General features: G+C 41.8%; 1 protein-coding gene across 3 annotated transcripts in view; it reads right to left on the bottom strand.

Moving 5' to 3' along the window:
* Window positions 1–22122, bottom strand: part of CTNNA1 (catenin alpha 1) — a 119114-nt gene that overhangs the window by 10527 nt on the left and 86465 nt on the right. For all 3 annotated transcript variants that reach the window (XM_054841419.1, XM_054841418.1, XM_054841420.1), the window contains 5 exons: window positions 12214–12370; window positions 6554–6754; window positions 5307–5458; window positions 2354–2464; window positions 633–814 (listed from right to left, as the gene is read on the bottom strand). In XM_054841419.1, the coding sequence (XP_054697394.1) occupies window positions 633–814; window positions 2354–2464; window positions 5307–5458; window positions 6554–6754; window positions 12214–12370 (803 nt within the window). The remainder of the gene's footprint in view (window positions 1–632; window positions 815–2353; window positions 2465–5306; window positions 5459–6553; window positions 6755–12213; window positions 12371–22122) is intronic.

The raw sequence follows: 22122 nt of genomic DNA, 5'->3' as shown, positions 1-22122 counted from the left end.
CCATTACAGCACCTTCATTTTCAAGACAGTTTCCCTCTTTAAAACCCTCACCATATTTAGATTAAATCTAGGAATAAAACCATCTTAAATTTTACTGTTTTAAGCAACCTAATGATGATAAGAGATAACATTTTAGAAGACAGATTTGCAATTTTCATGGAATGCAACATCAAGTGTAAAAAATAGTGTTGTATAAAATCTGGTAAATGAATTTCGAAAAGCATCAAAACCCCTCTCTTTCTTTTGCAAATAACTGTACTAGGAACTATTTCTGCAGTATAGCAATATCAAGAAACCCATAGAATTTAATGTTGTAAGGAACTGAGCAAGTGTGTGCATATATATATATATATATTTTTTTTTTTTTCCTTGGGACAAAAATCACCCTTAAGAAAGAAAGACAGGCAATAACTGCTGTGTATCTATAGATAATTTAAACAGTTATTACCACCCAGTCACTGCATAGTAATGCATCTCCCAAGTTAATAAGCAGGCTTTAATAGGGTAACATTTAAAGGAAATTATAAGAAGACAGACTCTCTTAAGAGTACTTGCAAAATAGTTCATTGAAAGATCAGCATCCCAGCCAGTTCTGAGAGAAGGTGTTGTGTGCACAAATTAAAAAGACTCACCTGGTGAAGTCTGTCATTTCCATCATAATCATACACATTTGTTTTGCCAGAACAATTATATCATTACCGCTGTCATCCCATTTTGATACTTCAGCATCCAATTTACTCTTTTCCTCCTGGAAGCTTGCGACTTGCTCAGCAATCTTAGCTTTTTGTTCTTGAGGGAGCTGAGCCATGATAGCCTGAAAGAGAGAGCTTTCTTACATCGCCTCATGCCACCACTTGTGGAAGGCTTTTTGGAACATTTCACTAATAACCAATTTAAGTCATGTAGATGGGGGATAAAACTTGAAGAGCACTCCTCCACCTGGAGTCTCTACAGAACCATTTCCTTCTGTTTTGAACCAAAGCTTCTGCTCTTTCTTAAGAAAGAGTGCCCAGAAAGACAGGCTGACATCTGAAACACGGGCATTTGCATGAGGAAATTGTTACTCTGAACAAGTTGGCCAGATATTACCATCCACCAAAGAAAAACTGCATGAAGAGGAGGGACTCGCCTTTTCTACAAATTTTAAAGCGTTTTAAAAGGATGTTCCACTTGGCTATCTTTCGGTGTTGCAACGCACGGAAGAAATATTACGAGTCTCTCTCCTGCAAAAAGCTAGAGGTACTGTTTTGAAACATGCATACTGAGGAAAAGAGTAAGCAAAAATAAAGAGTATGTGCCTACCCCTGAATAAAATCTATTAGAGTAGGTTTACAGCCTGTATGAGACTCAATGCCCTTGCCTTCATAAATACTAGGAGCACTCATGCCTCCAGGAGCAGGTGAAAAGGAGTCTTCAGTACAAAATAAGCCTCTGGCAGCAGCCATGCTAAAAGGTAAATTAGAAATGTCTGCATTTAAATAAAAGGGGAGAGGGGGATACAGGAATAGAGAGTGCCTGTGCAAGGAAGGAGAACATAAAAACTACTCTCAGTTAGTATAATTCCAAAGCCAATGTGGCAGAAGTTTGATAAATAAGGCCTAGCTACTTCTTGCCTGGTTGCAGGCTAGAAGAACCTTCACAAAAAAATCTTTCGTGGCACTTTCCCAAGAGTGTAAATTGTTATTGATCCAGAAGGGGACATGTCAAATAAAAACAATAGGTGAGGCCTGTTTTTCCTTCAATGTACTGATTTTAAGTTTTCACCTATTAATGATTATATATTGCCTAGCAATGCTTTCATTTTTAACAGTCATAGGAAATGCAGTTAGTTTAAATGATTTCATTTTTGAGCTCCTCTCAACATTGCCTTGATTAAATGCTCAGTGGCCAAATACACATCAACACGTGCGTGAAAAGGCATTTTGTAAAAATGCCTGAACTGCAGAGTTACCTATTTCTTGCCCACAAACTTAGTATTTGCCTGTTGAAAATAACGTTGGTCCAAGGGAATGATTTGCCCCATATCTCCCTGCAGGCGCTCACCTAATTAAGTGGCAGTGTCTATGACGTCTGCAGTGTCAAAGTATAAAGACGTTCATCAGTATTAAATGGATTTTGATCTTTCAGAACATCCAAAATAAAACACAGATGTTTCTGACACCCATCAGACCAACACATGCTGCATTCCACTTAACCTCTTTTTCAGAAGGAAACTGGAAACAAAAGGATGCCAGTTTTCTGATCCAACATTTTCACCACCACCCCCAAAAAATTTAACCTGGATTTTCAAAGCATGTTGAACTGTTTCTTGAAGGCAGGTCATAGTTTTATAATGCTCAGATTTCTTCCTTACCCTCGCACTTTGTCCAGCAATAAGCTGATCATCTTCGGTCTGAATACTTGTTCTGCTTCGGACATCAAAATCCTCAGTCTCAAAGTCAGAATCATCCAACTCTTCAGGAGTCTGAGAAAAGAGTAATTCAGTCAGAGTCAAACAGTAGATTTCATGGCTCTAAATATCAACAATAATATTGTTTTTCAAGCAGAGAGAATGGAAATAAGTGAAGGTAAAAATTATTCCATGTTTTCAACAAAAAGGTAAATACAGGGATTGTACTCAGCTTGTGAACGTGTGCGATTATATATGCTTGACTGCTCGGGTTAAACACCAAAGGGATCCCCAAAATTACATACCAGTAACTAAACATCTGAGATTTGTCAGGACACTAATGCACTCAGCATTTGAAAGACAGAAAAAAAGTTTTTTGCAAAACGAACAGTATTTTTGCAACTTGGTTAAATGTAAAAGCTTCGCTTGAGATTCTGAAGCTAAAATTACATACAGCTTTAAGGCCTGGTTCAAAACCACAGACGTCGTCTTTAGCACAATTATGAATCAAAGCATCGACGAAATTAACAACAGATAAAATATATCGAAATTTATTCTTATCCCCCAGGAAAAGCAGAAAATTTTGAGCTGGTAAGGGCCAGCTTTTATGCTGTAGGCTAAACACATCTGACCTAGTTCCTGCTTGCCTAGGATTTATTTTTGCTACTGCCAGTCTATAGCTGGCAAACTTTTTATAAAGCTTATCAAGTTTAAACAGCATGTTTGTCAAAATACTACATCTTTGCCTAGAGTGGCACTTCATGACAATTTTGCAGAGCTGGATCAACAAAGAACTTAACTGATAAATGCAATAAATTGCGATTAACAGATAAGATGCAAATAAACTCCCTGTTCTTCAGATTTCTTTCCCATGATTTGTATTTTACAAACTTGTTTTCCAATACAGACATCTTGTGATCCAGAGATGGAGATGCAAAATAGTTGCCAAAAAGCAACAGTGACTATGCTGGCAATCAAGACCTAGGGTATTTCAGCCACCATCTCCTCTCCATGCCTTGAAGAACAGAGTATATCCCCAAAATCAGCCTAAGGACATACACTAATAAGTAGCTCAGTGTATCAATATTTAAAAAATTAAAAAAAAAATAAAGAAAACAGTTCTGCTGTATCTTTAGAAACTGTTTCTGATTCTCAAGGCCCCTTCTCATCCTAATGCCCAAACAACCTGGAGTATACAAAGTGTAATTCTGCCTTTCGGTCTGTCAGCAAGGGCAAAAACTCCTCTGGGGGTGATGAGAGATTGCCTGGGGATCAGGAAGAAAAGAGCTTTACTTCAATAACCTACAGAGATAATAAGATTTTAGTTCTGAAAATACACTGCATAAACACAAAAGTTAGGTGTGTAAGTGACTTTTCCTTCTGGTTCCTGGAAAGAACAAGTGCCGCTGGACGAAGCTGCCAGTGAATCAGCCTGTTTGCCCCGCTGCGCTCAGCTGCATCCCCCTGTGAGCGTGGTTACTCCTGCGGTCCGGTTTGAGACAAAGCCCCGGAGAAGTGGTGGCCTGGCATCTCCATTTGGATGGCTCTCTTCTCCTAAATGCATTCTAGACCTTACAGCCCTTTGGACAACAAATACTAACATTTTAATAGGTCACTGATGTGTCACCAGTGAGGTGCCGTTAGCTACTGGCAGCTGCAATAAAGCCGTGGCACCCTGACATCAGAGACGCGGCACAAGGGGAAACGTCACGATTCCTGGCATCGCTAACTCGGCTAATTACTGACGACGTGGAATTGGCAGTCATGCTTTCATGTCCTGAATAACAACAAGGACTTTAGTCGGGGGTGAATCAAATTAGTTGGCCTGTATAGCAGGAAAGCACTGATATCTTCATCTACCATTGGTTGTCTGTAAATCCTAAGCTTAAGTTTGAAAAAAAAATTGTATGGAGAGCACATATGTGCTTGTCGGCTTTTCTGCTGGTTTTCCATCTGATTCTTTGCTTTAAGCAGCAAACATGGAAGATACTATTGCAACGGTTACTATAATCACATATATTCTGGGGCTGTATGTCCCTAATTTACTTATCACCAAAATGCATCTGCCATGGTTACCATTCTGAAAGATGAATACAGTTTCTCCGCAAGGCATTTACGTTTGAGTCAGAGGGGTACAAGGAAAAAAGAAAAAAAAGAATAAACCCCTTACAGTTGTTTTTTGCTGTGTCTGGCTCCTGCCCATTTTTACCACGCTAAGATTCAAGAAATATGCCTGTAGCTCAGCCTCAACCAGAACCTTCTTTTCTGCAATCCTTCAATCAACTGCAGAATCCCTTCTGCGTCTTCCCCGCACACCTCCTTCCAGACTAATGCTGCCTGACCTGCCAGAAATTAGGACTTCCAAGTCACACTCGCTGCACCTGAAACACGCAAGCACAGTAGAGACAAAGCCTGGTCCCTCTTTACTGAGGTGAGCCAATTAACAAATTACATGCTCTAGGAACTGCAGACTGAACTCATCTAAACCACTTTTTGACTAACTAGAATTAATTCTCAAAATTTACTCAATAAAGAGCCATCAGGTTTTATTTCTAAGCTCTCAAAGCATCAAAAAGTACCCATAGTTAAGAATCCACTTGCTGTTGTTAAACCAAAGGTCACTGATTTTAACACGTCAAGCAAGGCATTAACACGATGTTACAAAAAGATGCGTGAAGGGTATTTAGCATCACAACTCTGGCTATCATCGATGCTCAGATCTGTTTAATGAATTTGAATCAAAACATACTTCTGAAGTATTCCACAGAGTGATTAGCAGTTTTTAAGACACAGAATGTTAATATGAGCTAAACGAAAATCTTACGCTGTCTGCTCTCAACGAAACTGATGCATGTCAGTTCAATAAAGGTGGGGGAAAGCGAGTGGAAAAACAGAGAGCTGTTCAAGTTACACTCACCCGGATCATCAGTACGGCTTTCCTGATATCTCTTATTCCGTCGTACACCAGTCGCGAAGCATCAATAAATTCGTTTTCATCCATTGGCTGAGCAGGGTCTGAACTCAGTGCTTCCACAGCAGCTTCTACTTGCTCAGTAAACCGCGGCATAACTGAATTAAGAACACAAAATAACAGTCAGTGTCCCCCCCGCTGCCATCTTCTGCTACACACTCCCGTAAAAGACACATGTGCTTCGTTGTTAACTATCACTGGAAACTGCAGTGCCTCCCCTGAAATTCAAAACCTTTGTTATAGAAGGACACCAATACTGTAGCTCCAGTCTTACGTCCACTTGAATTTCTGTTTACTCTTCTGCTATTTGTTTTTTTCCCCTTAGACAGTGAAAAGTTTATCACGCCCTTCTCATGGACAAGGAGAAAACACCTGGGGAAGCAGCTAGAAATTATGGGATAAAATCTTAAGCATTTAATATTCCCTACAGATGTACATATTTTTGGGGGGGAAACCCCCCAATATTACCACCACAAAGCTGAAGTTTAAGGCGGCACTGGAAGAGGGCAGGTTGCACTGCCATACATCGGTGACTCACTGCACCCCAGGAAGAACATCACAGAACCATTTACAGTCTGTTCGCTTCTTCAGTGGCACCCTTGATTCTTCATCAAAGTTGTAATTAAAGCAAAACCAACAACTACTAGTTGGCACAGCACTCACTGAAGCCATGAGAGTCATTCCTTACCCTATATGGATGTTACTGGCTAGTTCACAGGAAAACACCCTAATTTATTGGTTTGGGTGTTCCTTTAACATTTGTAAAGATATTTTACAAAATTTACCCTTAATGACTACCCAAAATTTATTCTACTCGGCCAAGGCGGCAGAAATCTTCTGTCTGGATCCTGAACACTGACAGAGCCCGGTACCATACTGCAAGATGATCAGCATAACTTTCAAGCCCCGACTCGCTGTTTGGGACTTGTTCCCCAGTGTTTTAGCGTTCTGCAGCTCAGTCAATGACAGCAAGCACGGTCACGGAGACCTTGTGCACTGCTGAGTTTTAAGCCAGTCAACACAGCAAAATTACATTTCTCATTTTGCAAGAGCTCTGCAAATAACTCCCACTAATTTTCATTATAGTATGGAAATGGAGTCTTCAACAGATTTCACAGGTACATTAGTATCCGGTTGCCCGTGCGCTCATAAGCAAGATGAATTCAGGGATCTTGGGAGTAACCGACTCTTACCTGTGTTGGACAGTAACTTTGTTGCTTCCAACACCTTCTCCGTGTAGACTCCAGGTTCGTAGTTATCCATTTCAGAAGTGACAACATGAATGACTCTAGCAGCACGTCCTCGAATTGCACCAGCTGTGCGGTCTAAACCATCAACATCTTTTTCTTGGAGAGCAATGACACATTTGTTTACATCTTCTAAAATATGATTCTCTGGTGGTAAAAGAAGGAGGATTTAGACAGTAATATCTTCTTTTCTGTTGCAGCCATCAGCATTGCAATTTCTCAGTTTGTGACCTGGTCTATAAAACCTCCAGTGAGACGCTGTAAAGCATTAATTTTTAAGCTTGCTATGACCAGCAAACAGCTGACCTTCCCAACCAAGTGTCAAAAAAACCCATCGGTCCATTCACCTACTGGCATCCACACTTCTTGCCCCCATTTGTACTCGATTTTACCAACAGAAAAGCCACGTTCAGCTGCATTCTCCCCTAACGTGTTTCTTTCCATATTCCTCCCCCGGACTGCCAAAGCCCTTACTCCAAATATTTGCAAGCCACTCCCTGTCATTCCACGTGTGTGGGACGATGAGGCACCCTCCCCAGCACCACACCTCATCCACTCAATGCTCTAATAGACTGGGGCACTTGTTGCACGTTTCTAGCTTCCTACATAGTGTTTTCCTACAACCACACACATACCATCAGAGAATATTAAACTGTTAGTCCTCCATTCAAATTTAAGACATGTAACATATGCGGTGATTTATGCAGAAAGCGTTCCAGCGACAGAGTACTCATTGCTTCTTAAGAAAACAAAAAAATAAAGCCAAGACCTCTGTAATTTACTTTTAGAATATATATTTTCTTTTTTATACGGAGATATTTTCCCCCATTTATCAAGTCCGAGAAGCTCAAAATGAGTATAAACCCCTAAGAGATCTCTGAAGATGCCTAAAGAGGTTGGGATCCTCACTGGGGGAAACCCACCCAAAAGGTCTTCCAAAATCTTAGAGACCTCTTTAATCTACCAGTACCAACGCTTTGACGGTGCCACCCAACATCAGCATTTGGGCTGCTTGGTATGAAACCAACTTGGAAACATTTCTGCTCTGTCACTTAAAATAGTTTCCAGCGTTACTTACCATTGACTTAATCATGCTACACTGCCAATCCGTGCCACTGAAGTGGCTTTTATTCCCTACGCAGGTAGTAAAAGAGCCATTTTGCAAGAGTTTGTAGAGCCGAGAAGCACATAGAGTTGACTGATAGAGGATATGTATAAACTGGTTGAAAGGATTGCTGCTGGAAGCGTTACGCTTAATTTACATAAAATTAACAGAGCCGGGTGCAATGTTGCGAGACTTCTGTAAGCAACCTGGACAAAAAAAACGCTTGTGAAATACCTCTGAAGCAACTCAGCCTGAACAAGTTCAGCTGAGGGCAGAATGCGGCCCTAAGAGAGAAGCGCAGGTTCATTAGTGATTTGACAAGTCAGTGAGCAGGCAGCCAAGGTACAAGAGCTGCAGCAAGGAGCACACAGAGTTTCAGTATTTAAAGCAAGAGACAGACATCCCTGCAAGCTGGAACAGTAAAAAGAAAAAGCATCGGCGTCAGGCCAAAACACAGACTGTTTATTGCTTGACTTCCTTAACGAATAAATTAAGCCACAGACTATTTAAGAGCTTCTTTGGATTATATTAATTTTAATAAAAGGCATGGACAAAACGAGGATGAATATTTAAATGCCTGCTGATCATTTAATGTCTTTTGCAGGTGCAAAGTTGCCAGAAAGACACTTCTATGGAAAAATAATCCCTCACAGGCCGGTCTGCAAGGGGTCCCGGGGCAGTACGGGACTGTCAGGTGCATCCACTGCGGTTACACTCTCCAGGTGGATGGTAACAAATCACATTTGACACTGTTCCGTGTGCTTGCATATACACACACTGCCACCTGTCCTACAGGCACATGGACCACAAGTGTCTGGCACAAAATGCCACCTGCTGAGAGTGGGGTGGCAGAACCCAAGAAATGCTGACGCACGGGTTCACCTCCAGTACCTTCGGGGACGTGATAACGCCATCCTGCATCCAAGCTAACGGCCTTCCTGCTGCTGAGCTGGAGAAAAATCTCACAGCAATAGAATATAACACAGAATATAACTCAGGCAATGGCAAAGGGATCTTGTCCTTTTTCCCTGTAGGGAAAAAATGGTGTGGTTTGCCAAGAAGGTAAGAGGAAAGGCAACATTTTTCCAATAAAACTGATTTTTAGAGCAAACAAAGAAATATGAAAAACTGTGAAAAGCTAACAGAATTAAAAGTCCCCCACAACTGTCAATCCTCAATCCACCCCCACCAAACACCTTCCACCTCCACCCACCTCCTCATTAAAAGGACTCAGAAATCCTTTTCCAAACATCCCAAGAAGCCTGCGAGGGAGTCTGGGGGCTAAAGGAGATCAAAACCTAAGAGCAACAGTCGGGAGATAAAGCCACAGATACATAAATGTAACTCTGCTTCTCCGCTGTGTGCCCTGTGGAAGGTCTTAGAACAATTTCCATGCTGGACCCTCTCTTGACAAGGGACGCTGGAGGAACCAGGTCAAGCGGCAGTGTCAGTAGACGTGGATATGGACCAAATACTTGAGTGTTCACACACTTGTAAATACAGTATTCATCTTGTAATGAAGAAGGACAATCATCGGGCCCAGCCGATATTCATCTGGAGGCTCTTAAGACAAAACAGCTCCGCTGTGATGGGCAGTCTCTTGCGTAAACCTCTGTCAGCGGCAGAGGAACAGAAGGCAGCAAATGGAATGATTTTTTTTAGAGGGTTTCAAAGGAGATCCAGGTAATTTCAGAACATTGAATTTGACAATTACATGGTGCTATCAGCAACCACTCTAAAGAGCGGAGACAGTGGGCGCACAAACACACCCCGAGTGCTTAGGGAAGGCACTGACAAGAGGGATAAGAATTACAGAAGGTACAGAAGAGCTTTGAAATCAGGAATAATGAAACAGGCAAAGACTCTGCAGTCAAGAAAGCGATGACTGACTAAGCGTACGACAGAAGTCTGCACATTTACAAACAGCATGAAAAAAGCGAGTAGGGGAAAAAAACCTCTTCACCACCTTCTACTACAACTAGGGGCATCAAATGAAGCAAATTGGCGACACTGTAAAAACGAGGAGGTTCTTCACACAGAGCACAGTTAAGCTGTGAATTTTGCACAGGATGATGGAGATGCCAGCGGTTTATAATGGTCAACCAAAGAGCAACACAAGCTTAAATGAGAAAAATCTGTCAAGGACTGTTCAGTGGATAGCACCGCTGATGCTGGAGCTCCCTGAGCTGCAAATCACTCGTGGCTGGGAGTGCATAGGAAAGACCTTTAGGCTACAGGACTCCTCTGCTATTCATCGCCTGTGCCCTGCCAACTAGCCACCGCCAGAGCGTTGTCCTAACTCAACAGGGCCCTTCTCGCACTACGCCCTTCATAAAGCTTATCTGCAACTCTGCGCATTTAAGTATCCTTCTTCTGTGATACTCTGCTATGATCTAAACCCAACATCTCTTGCATCAAGCCTTTACTTGCGGATAATTGTTACAATTCCGTAGCATAAGCTGAACAATGGAGCATATACTTCCTGACGGACAGCGCAACACTTCGTAGGAATGTGGGGGTGGTTTTTTATATAAATACACACACACATATAGACTCACAAGAACTCTTTTAAATTCTGCTTACGTCCCAGTTAGTAACTGATACAAACTGACACAAACATCCTAATAAGCCCAAACGGAACCTGGTATAAATCATACCCGTCACGATTTCATCCAAAGAGATATTCAGCAGACGAATTGGAGTTGTGGCATTTATATGGGAAACATTTATCAAAGTTCAAACAAATAATATTTAAAACAATATTTATTGCTTTAGTATTTTTCTAACATCTCTCTGATAACGCAGCGCATACAAATAATTGCTGAATGCACTCGAGCATCTGAAGTAGTCTCAAACTAGAGCATTTCCACGGCATCATTTTGGGTGCCGAGCATACGCTCGGAGTGAACTCTCTCCCGAGTCAGCCCGTGAGAAGCAGCGTTCCCTGCTTATTGCCAAGCCCTTGAGACTCTTCAGAGCAGCTCAGCAATGGGCCAACACCGTAACCTCTCCCCTCAAAAGCAGAGCACCCATCACCTCGAATGACCTACACAAGGACACAGACCACTCGGTTCCAGTGGCTGGATCCATTCTGAGCCACACCTGGAAGTGAAATACAGTAAGGCAGCTTTATACGGGCTGCGTTTTCACGGACTGACAGCTCTTTGTCTTTAAAATGTTTTGTACACTTGTAGGCAAACTCCAAGTGGAGCCGTGAACTTCAGCACACAATTCTCTCTAAATATATTTCCCCAGAAATAGGCTCCTTGCAGCTGTGCAATTTCAACTACTGCTGCAACAACGAGCACGCAGACAAAGAACTGGGACATTCAATTGCCTAATAAGTTTATGCTAACTCATTGCAAAGAAAAATTGTATTCAGAACCCAGGGAACCACAATACAACATGTATGATAATACAGGTGATTCATTGTAGAAACACTACTTGGGTTCTTTTCCTTCTTTTTTTTTAAACTATAAAATAAAGGATGGTCTTTTAATTCAGGATCTTAATTTTTCATCTATATTTTCTAGCTATGTTCACCTGGTACTTCTGACTCCACACATTTTCCTGTGTCAAATCTCTCTTTACAGCTGGAGTTTTTAGGTCACTCGAGATGCCCAAGTCTGCTTGCACCAGGAAAATGAGACCCTCAGTTTGTAGAGGTAATTTGCCGACGCTATTGCAGACACAATTTGTGTGGTTGTATCACCATGTCTTCTGACTAGAGCAGAGTTAGACGATGTGGAAATAAAAACGCCCCCCTTATTTCTAGGTCACAGCAGCTAATTGTGGGTCTTTATCAATGATGCTGATAAAACAGATTATCTTGGCAAGTACTCTGCCAAATGGAATTATTAATCTATTATAATTATCTAATCTTTTTTAAAAAGTTGAAAAACTTTACTAAAGCTGACATAGTTAAAAATATTCACAGAACATTTTCTAAAGGAACAGTTTTATTATAATTAACTTGTACACCCATGGCTTGATATTCATTTTTATGTCTAAGGTGAAGTGAGGGATTGTCTTTTTTCTCATTCATAACTTGAACATAAACATATTCTATTTCCTTTGATGTTACCGGTGAGGTTTGTCTACAGTAGCTAGATGGTAATTCATCGGTAGCTCAGCTAGCAAATCAAAATCTTGAGACATAAAGTGTCTTTCACTACGTTTAAGCTGATCTGTCTACTGACATGTAAATATATACATTTCTGCACGCACACGCTGTAAGTGCAATGACAGGTTTCTACAGTACCTGCTGAACAAAACTATCACTGTTTTCACACTATAAAAATACCTCTCTTCCTCACGCCAAGATCTCCTGCTCTATTTTCACACCTCACTCAGCAGAAGATGATGCTTGCCAGGTGAAGTGTACCAACACCATCCCCTCCAAAAACCCAAGAAGACTCCAGAATACGTGCAGAAACCACCCGTTTCCAGGAATAAGCTCAGTTTTGAGAATGATTATTTCTGAGATCCAACCCCTGATTACCTGATACAGCCAGGAAGTCATCGATGGAAGTGATGTCATCAACAGCATCCGTCAGCACACGGACTTGCTTCTCCCACTGCTCTTTGAAGAGATCCATGTTTTCCTGAGCCAGCTTGCTTTGGGGCTTAGCAGCCAGAGCCAGTGCAGCGTTAATGACCTGTAACACACCTCTGGATTTTTAAAACATATCCTTAACAAAACAATTCGTTTTCCTATGTTTATCCAATGAAGTCAACAGCAAACAAAGCCAGCTTAATAAGTTTTCAGGAACAAAACGCCAAAGTGTTTATTCTCTTGCTCTCGCATCCAACTCATACCTGCTTCCACATTTATTATGGTTAGTTATTGCAAGCAAAACACTTGGCAAGTATTCACGAGAGCTAGCTTCACCTTTCTTTAACAGCTCATGTTAAAAAGGTGTTGCTTTCTGAGTGCAGGTTGTGTTGTTAAATATTTTAGACAGGATGACATTTGGTACACCGGAGGCTGCATTTCCTAAGCTACTCGCCAGAACCTGAGAAAAAAGGTCAAAAAATGATTAATCTTACACATTCTGAAGTCGAAACAATATGCAAATGCAAAATTTAAGATAAATTTTGTATTTCTCTTCTTTTCCTTAAGGCTTTACTCTCTATCGTGCCCATAATTGTTATATAAAACCTTAAGATTTCTGTTACGGCTGTGGAAAAGCCAGATTAGCCAGGGAACAGGAGGAGAGAATAGTATTTGATGCTCCTCCTGAACAGCCCCCTTCTAATTTTCTTCCAACCCTACAACTGTAATTTACTCCAGATCCTTGTTTTTCTAAGCAGAACAAATGCCACACATACTGCTGGGTAACAAAGTTTATGCTGTGCCAACTAATTGGTCAGTTAAATGACCAAAAAAGCCTCTCTAGGTGTGGGAAGAAAGCAATCTCAAAAGCCTGCTCCTGTTCTTGCTGCACTATGCTCCAGCAGAATGACCTGGAAACATGCCAGGCGTGAGAAACCATCCGCAGCCAGACTGACGTGACAATCCTAACCTCATTTTTAAGCACCTGAGACTTAGAGCTAATTAACTTATAAGTTCAGTGGGTAATTTTTCTTCTCTGCTTTAGGACTGTATTAATTTCACAAAGTTGCCAAACAAAACATGCAAGCGCCAGATGTTTCTAGTGTTCCAAAATCTACTTTCTCTACCTGCTTCATTTAAAAGTGTCACAAAGCATTTAAAAAAATATATAACTCACTAAACATGGAAACGATGGTGATGTCAAACATATCACAATGGCACTGAATGAATCGGGCAGGAGAAGGAGGCTGATTGACCTGACGGACACTAGAAATTAGCAGTGACTGAGAAAATCCACAGAAAAGCTGTATTGTTCTCCACGCTACCATCCTGCCTCTGGAGATGGAGGCTGCAAGTCTGGGTCACTAATCAAAACGAGCTTGACGGGTCTGATAACACAGACAAATGCGAGAAACAATTTGGCATGAGCGGCAATCTGTTCAGGAGACCTGTGGGGATAAAACAAGCCTTTGAACCCCGGCAATAACAACAGCGCCCCCATCCTTCACAGAGAACGTGGGGTCCTCTGCTGCTTCCCCTTCCTCAAACCAGCCACTGAAGTCACATCTTCTGTGTAGGCAGCTCCGGGGATCAGGGTGTCCCTTCGGAGAGAGACCTGCTGCCAGCCATGGTCCATGCTGCTCTGCTACCCTCACTCATGTTGCCTCTTAATAGCACAGTTCTCAAGTCCCGAAAGCCCTGAAAAAAGCCTTGCAACACCCAAGAAAGTGATGTTTAAAAATTTAAAATCAAACAGAAATAGAGGTTTTCAAAAGGGAAACCTATTCTCCACTCAAGAGCCCTGCTTCTTAAGTCTAGCCACTGCCATTTCTTGCCCCAGTCTGATCGATGTGATGAATTATCCACCTGTCAATCAAAATCTAGATATCCAAGTTTTATGAAGATGAATCCAAATAACAAGCATCCTGGAAACAAAAAGGGTAAACCAGACAATGCTCCAGAAATCTGCTCTCAGCTTTTATCCTGCTAGTAACCGTAACTGCAGAGACAGAGAAGATGGCGATACCAAGGGTCAGGACATTTTCTCCTGCTCTCTTCTAGCTGCCCTGGCTAATATCAGATATGAAAACATCCTTTAAGCACTAAGGTCAGCATTAATGCCCAAGGAACACATAGCCTGTGTACCTGTGTGATGTATGTCTGGGCAGCAGCATCTGTCCGAACAATTCATCTTTGTCAACAGCACACGTCCAACCCCAGATGCCCACTTAAGCAACTCTTTGCACGTAATGGAAGAGCTGTCATTGATAGAAGGCTCTGCAAGTGCTCAAGAAACTCAAACAGGGCGTCACCACCAAATCCAAATGCAGGAGGCACCATCGTCCTCCCAACAGACAGGCTGTCCAGCTGAAAGAAGGAAATTGTTTTGTACAACAGCAAAAATGTATGGCCAAGGCAAATGTATTTGGAAAAAAACGGCCAAGCAAAACTAGCATGTAAGATCTCCCCTACAAGCAGACATGTCTTGCATTTGGAAAGCAGCCAGCAGTGCTAGAGATGAGGACAACCTGGTGGGGAAATCAAAGGCTATCAAGTGTCACTGTGGAGCTAAAGACAAGACTACAGCTTAGGAAACCCATACACTACATGCGTGCTCAGGAAGAAATTCAAGACAGCAGATGCAGCTCAAGAGTCCTTTTCTGTAGCACACGCTCTATCTCCACGCACAAAGTGGTTCCAACGTTGAGTTCTAGCTGGGTTGGTAAGACCCTTCACTCTGCCAAATATGTACGGCTTAGCATTTACGTGGGCAAGTCATCCTGGATGCGTCTTACGTGTCTGCTTGGGGTAACGTCCCAGGGCTTACTGACAAACCCCTGCACATTGTATATTCGAGTAAATCTACCAGGATGCCTGGTATCCAGCACAGAGTGACTTTTCCAACAGATGCTTAGAAAAACATGGGAAAAGGACAGGGATGCTGGATCTTAAATAGTCTGTATATGTAGCAGGATCATGATTCATTTATTATCTAAAAATGAACACTTGGGGGGAGGGGGAAGGGACTGATTATACACTATTGCTTCTCCAAAAACCATGAAGCATTGGGCAATTACTTTAAAATATGAGTAACTCTTACAGGAAGGAGATATATATATATATAGTTCAAAAAATAGGAAGAATATGGCCAGACTACCTGAAATGTAGCCGCTTCCATGTAAAACATTTGGCAATTTCAGGGAAATATTCTGTATTTCAGAGCTTTTCAAAATGCTGCCAGAGCACTGTGATCACAATGACTCACTGAATTTGTACAAAGAAAAGAATCAAACAGGGACATTTTGAGACTATCCAGAAGGAAATGAAGCATGGCAAGAAAACACACTATTTTTATCGGTGCTTTGTTTCATGTAGCAATTGCAATGTTCAAGTCAGACAGCCCAATGCTCGATAACGTGGTTCCAGCGAGTTACTTGGAGTCGCTCTCCTCCGCCTCGCAGCTTCCCGCGGCAGCAGCCAGGACTTGGCAACGCGCGCCTGAGATCAGGCAGGCTTAGGAGTCAAAAGACTTCCAAGTGAGGTCTCATTCTGTACCTCAAATCCTCTTCTCATGTTGTTCATGGGAAAAACTTGCTGCTTTTTTTTATTTATTATTATTTTCCCTATTGAAACCACAGATGTCAGACTGAATTTATATATTTATACCTTTGCAGGGCAGGACTCTCCCAGGTTCCCTGAAGAGTGACTTCTGCCTGGGTTACAAGACTGCAGCCGCTTTGCCCAGAGGCTCTCTAAACAGCACAGCTATTACCAGGACAGAAAACGCCTTAACCTGAGATATACTTGTGGGTAAATTAAAGCCACCAGGTCACCCAGAATTAGATTTTTTAGGCTTTTTTTCCAGCCTCAGCTTTAGAGCACCCCATCTGAAAGACTAAAAGACAGCTCCTGTACATGGTAGTGTTCCTACAAAGAATTGGCATGACCAAAGGAAGAAATATCACTTGGGAGAAGAGAAGCGTCACCTATTTATTGTGCTTTGCAATCCCTGCCTGTTGTATCTTAATAGGGTCTCAGGGTGCAGGCTGTCTGTAACCAATATAACTGTAAGCACTTTTTATTTTTTGCCTCAGTCTTTCTCATAGGAACTTTTTGTTCTTTCTGCAGCTGGTTTAACTTTGCCCTGTTTCCTCTAGCATTGGTTTTAGGATGCTACAGTGCCACAACAAGGATGAGTTTCTCAGTTTCAAAACCAAACACCCAGTCCTCTCCCCTCTCCTCACTACACACCTTTCCTTTACAACCAAAACATCTGCAGTTCCCAAATAACTCACTTTTTTGTTTTTCAATAATCATCTTTATTTCCCAGCTTTCTTATGGCATTTAGGTATGAGTTGGGCAGTAGCTCTGTGGCCTTCAAATCCAGGATACTTTACATTTGTGTAAAAAAAAAAAAAAAGCTAATAAAAGAAGCATCCATCAGCTATTATCTCAGGGGTAGAAGAAAAAGTGACATGCACAAACCAAGCCCTAGCTCGGATGTGAAAATCAGTTTTATTCTGGAGTACATGAAAGGGAGCTGATCAAGCACAGCACAGGATCGAGTTTGCTTTAGGAAGAAGATCCGAGAGTGAGCAAGGGCAGAAGCAGCGATCTCAGCTTTGCTTTTTGGAACAACCTCAGCACAAGGTTGAGTGGAAGCAGTCTCCTACTCAACCTGCCAAAACCAGTAATTGCACCAGGCAGTGCCCCTCATTTGCTCTATTTTATTGCTGCCTCAGAGTGCTCCTGTGATATGGAGGGTGAGTTATAAGGTAGAAAGTAAAAACATGATTCTCAGATCACAGCTTTCCAAATGGTCAACAAATGGATCCATGACCTTACCCCCAAAGCTGCCACACCAGCTGAGCCCAGCCAGGACTCTCCCCTTGCCCAGGTGGATTTTAATGCCAATATTTTTCTGTATTAAAGAAAGCATAGCTTGCTTACTGGCAATTTGTAAGAAGCTGCTCGTAATCTAATTTTACATTTGCCAGATGCCAAAGTTACCTCCAGTGTTCACCCTATTCATGTCTCCTTCCCTGCTCCTAATTGCATTTTGCTCTGAGTGGAAAAAAACGGTTCGTAAGCAGGACATTTAAGTCGCTTCCAGTTACATCCAACCCCAGGTTTGCATCCACACATCTACGCGTGCTAACCCTCTACATACTTCAATACAGCAAAAAGCACTCTGCAGACTCCGATGAGCCGAAATGCCTGGAAGCAAAACATACAGAAGATTGTTTTGCACTTTCTCCAGCTATAATGGCAGTGACCAGCAAGTGTACGAAGGCTGATACACCAAAAGAAGGAAAAGTTTGCTTTGATTTCCAATACTTTGTTCCGATGTATAAAAGGTACTTTGAGCACTTTCCTGCACAGAGTGACTGCAGGCATCTCTGCAGAGATATTTATTCTTGTTGTTACAGTGCTATAATGACCCACAGATATGCCCTTTTACTAGAATAACATGACCTTTTCCAGTTTAGCATATACTACTGTCAAAGTATTTACTATTTGCATACTGTGTATAGATAATTATCTTACCAACTTCCCCATACATAGAAAAAGTATTTTCATTTGTAGCTGAGGACTGATATTACAGTACCAGTCAATGTAGAAGCTGCAAGAATTTTGGTGCCATTTGTTTTGGTGTCCGTTTGCATTGCTTCATTTTGCATTTCACAGACTTCAAGCACTGAAGCTTTAGGGGTTTTAGGGACTCTTCTGGAAGCTGTTCCGCTACTGCGCTCCACAGCTCATACCGTGCCTGCGATGAACACACAGGGTCCTTACATGCTATCATACCTCCTTCTACAGAATTGAACCCCTTTCTCCTATCTTCGCTTCTTTTTATGCATCAGGAACTGCTCGAGTTTCTAATATTGTTTCTTTGATGGCCACTCCTGTCCTGTGCTGACTCTTCTTCACAGCAAGGCTGCACAATACAAAACTGCAACCCAAGTGTTAAGAATTTTTTATAGAAGTATTCCTACTCAATGCCAATAAAATGCTTCAAGCACCTGTAATTAAACAGTCTGGAGACAGATCTGCTAGTTAGTACATTCAAAAAATCTGACAGTCTTTCAAAGAGAAGAAAAAAGGGGACAATTGTTCGATATAAAGTCTTTACCGCAAGAAAAATGAAGTTATCTCCTTCTCTAACAGCCACCAGGGAACTGGCAGTAATTGGGGACTCGAGGAGAGAAAGCCTGCAGGTCGCGTTTGGCTTTGGTTGAGTTGAGGGGGTGGACTTGAGGGGTTTTTTTTGTTTCTCTGAAATGCTGCAACTTTTAAACAAAAGTTTTCGTGCTATTTGGAACCTCTACATGGGTTTCCTCATGCTTTGGTATTTTGTCTGTGTGTCAGTAGGTGTGATCAGCATATGTAACCATCTGCCTCATCAGAAATCCATAAGCAACAAATTGCTCTTCAAGCAGTTCAAAACTGGAATGTAAGGATGTGGAACAGCAATTATTAAAACAAGATGTTAATATGAGAAGAGCCAATTTATTTTTATTAAAAATGTAATTTAATCCAAGAATTATCTGAGCTCCGTTTAATGGGCAACACTCACTTGACTGTGCAGGGGACGGCGAGCTACACTAAACATGCCGTCTGTGCTAAGGTAGACAGCAGGGAAAGGACAGGCAGAGACGCTGCCCAATGCCCTCCCAAGGCTTCTAAAGAGGATGAGCTACTTGGGCAGCAGAGGAAAAAGGCAGCTGGCAGTGGCTCAGAGCGAGCCCTCCCTTACAGATGGAAGAACAGGTCCTCTGTGCCCGCACCAGGGAGGTGCGGGTCTACCCTGCTCCTGCAGTCTGCTTCCCAGAAGATGATCCCAGTCTCAAGGGCAATGGGCTCCAGCTTTTGCTAGCGGAAGCAAACACCCAAACTGATGGAAATTCCAATCCATAATTATGTTCTGAAACTCCCAGCCTGACTGCAATTTGGTTAGAAGCCTACAGATGAACTTCACAGAGGCTTAAAAGAATGAGAAAGTCAACATATAGCTGGGAGAAGCAGCTGCAAGTGACAGCAGACTGTCACATCAAAAGGCTGGAGCAATACTCTTTCCTTTCAAGAGCTGTACTGGGGCATTTTCACTGTTGCTTTCTAAACACCTACAGCTTGTACAAGCAGAAACACTCCCATGGTTAAGCTCTCTTCTCAGACATCTTTAATTCAAATGCTGTTACAAAACAGCTTTTGCAGGCTCCCAAAGCAAGTACTTCTTGGAAACCGAACTCAGAAGCCAGAGTTACGAGCGAGGATCCAGGTTTTTGAGTCGAGATAAACAAAATCTTTCACTAATTTACCATTGGCAAGCTCTGTGTTTAGCAAGAAAGCAAAGAAAAACTTCCCCTGGCACTCTGCTAGGCAAATGGAAGCACAGGCAACTATTCCAAGCATTTCACAGCAGTACTTTTCCACTTCCATTATGAAAGACATCTTAAGCATTTTTAAAAACACATTTAACTGTAGTGATGGAGGCCTTTTGCTCCTTCATCTTAACCCACCATAGGCAGGTGTGTTTCCCCCACCATCGAGCAAGGCATGAAGCTGCAGGACTGCAGGGAACTCCTACGAGATGCTGGACAAAGTTGTTTGTTTCACTGACATACAGACTTTCAGCAAGATGTGACCTCAAAAGAAAAGAATTCAAGCAGGCTTGTAAGTCAAAGCTTCATGAAGAAAACCAGCAGTGACCCCCTAATGCTGCCTCGTTCCTCCCCTGTAAACCCGACCTAGCACAAGTCACCCAGCTGGCTGGCTACGACAGAGCACGCACAGTTCTTCCTAACACCTCCTCCTGCACCATCAACAGGGAGCTCTAAATACCACATTACGTCGTCAACTTCGCATTAATTTCGGCGTTAACTGGCTGGGGACTCACAAAGAGGAAGGATGATGTTACTTTTGAGGACGAGCTGATTTCCAGTAACATAGCCACACTAAACAAATTGAACTGCTTGCTTTTGTAGAGACTTTTCAGATGAGAAATCTTCTGCATCTTTTTTTCCCCCTCAAAGAATTAAACTTCAAACCTGAGAATGTCTGAACCCTTAGGTGACACTGGCAATGAACGACTTCTTGTTCGTACTGACAAAACTTCCAAGTTTTCCCTAACCAGTTTGAAGTGTTACATGTTCTTACTCCCGCTGCTGGCTCAAAACAGCTAGTTATGGCAAGGGACCGAATAACTGTTCTATTTGAGATACAGCTTTTATAATTAACTCTACAGATTGATTTCTGCAGAAATCATTCTTTAACCAGGAGTTCCCTACTCCCAGAATGGCTGCTACTCGGCTAAGCTATTGAAGAGGTTACCTTGGACTCAAGTGCATTAAATTTCAGTTTCATCCTTTCAACTGCAGCAATACCTTGAATTAAATTTCATACATCATCTTTCTGTGTGATAATGATATATTCACTTGAGTTTCAGAGAGTATTGTAATTACTGATTGACTTGACTCATTCTGAATCCAGCAGCTTCCTGGAAAAATACCATCTAAGCAAAAAAAAAAAAAAAAAAGCAGATAATGTTGGATTAAATCTGTATTTTGTGCCTAATTCACACGTTTGTTCAGCACAGCCACCTGAAAGGATTCAAGAAGCAGCTGTGAATCTCATCACGAATAAACTGCAAAATAAACAGATAATGGTCTAAAAAAAGAAACAAAATCCCACTATGCTGTTCTTTATATCTAGAAGCATTTCAAGATTATAGGGAATAATCAAAGTTTGGGGACCGTTCAGTAACGCAGTCGAGGAGGACGAGAGTGTGCTGCCTCGCTTAGACTGGCACGAGACAAACTTCTGGATTGTTAGGAGAAAACACAGATGCCACTTGTAAAACAGTTTAGACAAGTGCCCCTAATTATCTCTCAGGATTCACAACATGTTTAAATACTCTTAGAGCATTAAAGAATCAACCAGAGAACGCGTAATGTAATATAAAAGCACTCTTTCAAGTGCTATGAACATCTATAGTGTTATTTACTAATCTCTTGGTGACAACCCTGAAATTAAGGCAAGACTGTGCAGCAGAGCATCTAAACTGCAGGCTTGGAAGTTCAGATATGTGACCTCTGTAAAGGCCAAACCCACCAGTTACAGACCTTGTCCATTTATAGATAATCAAAGGTTCCAATGGGTGTTAAAGATATTATCCATAATCCCTGAAGTCAAAGGTTAACAACTGCACTTCAGTAGATGTGACTATTGACTATAGTTTGTTAATTATTTTATGATGACTATCATGATGTTTATTTTATAAAGGAGCAGGTTTATTTAAATCAGCAGCTGTTGGAAAAACAAAGAGAGAAGAGTGCGAAATACGCACCATTTCAGCAGTGGGGAGGCCCACAGGGTTGGACAACTACCAGATACATTTAGATTCAAAGAAAACCTAACTTTAAGATGATTATTTTCAAAAGCATCAGCATTTGTCTGAAACAACATGCACTAGACATCCATATTCTTGGAGATAACACAAAAAAAAAATTTACATCCAGCCAATTGGTTACTTTAGGAAAGAGCAAGCCCTTACACCAGATTAGATGTATTTTTAAAAGCCTGTTCTTCCACATGCTTGGTTCCAACTGTAAAAATTGACCTTTGGTTTTAAGAAGCCACACACACCACTTGCCCCAGATGTGGGAGGCAAAGAAGGCAGCTGATGCAGGAGTGGGAACCACCCCAGGATGACAAAAGGCCTCCTAGATGATATTTAATGTTTTATGTTCGGGTGCCTATCTCCACCTATTGCCTGAAAATTCCCCTCCTGCTGAGGCGGGTACAGGTGAACATCTCTCTCTTCCTTTCGACTGGTTTTAAAAAGACCAATATGTG

Source organism: Grus americana, chromosome 14, assembly GCF_028858705.1.
Source record: "Grus americana isolate bGruAme1 chromosome 14, bGruAme1.mat, whole genome shotgun sequence".
Classification (NCBI taxonomy): Eukaryota; Metazoa; Chordata; class Aves; order Gruiformes; family Gruidae; genus Grus; species Grus americana.
This window is presented reverse-complemented; position numbering and strand designations above follow the sequence as displayed.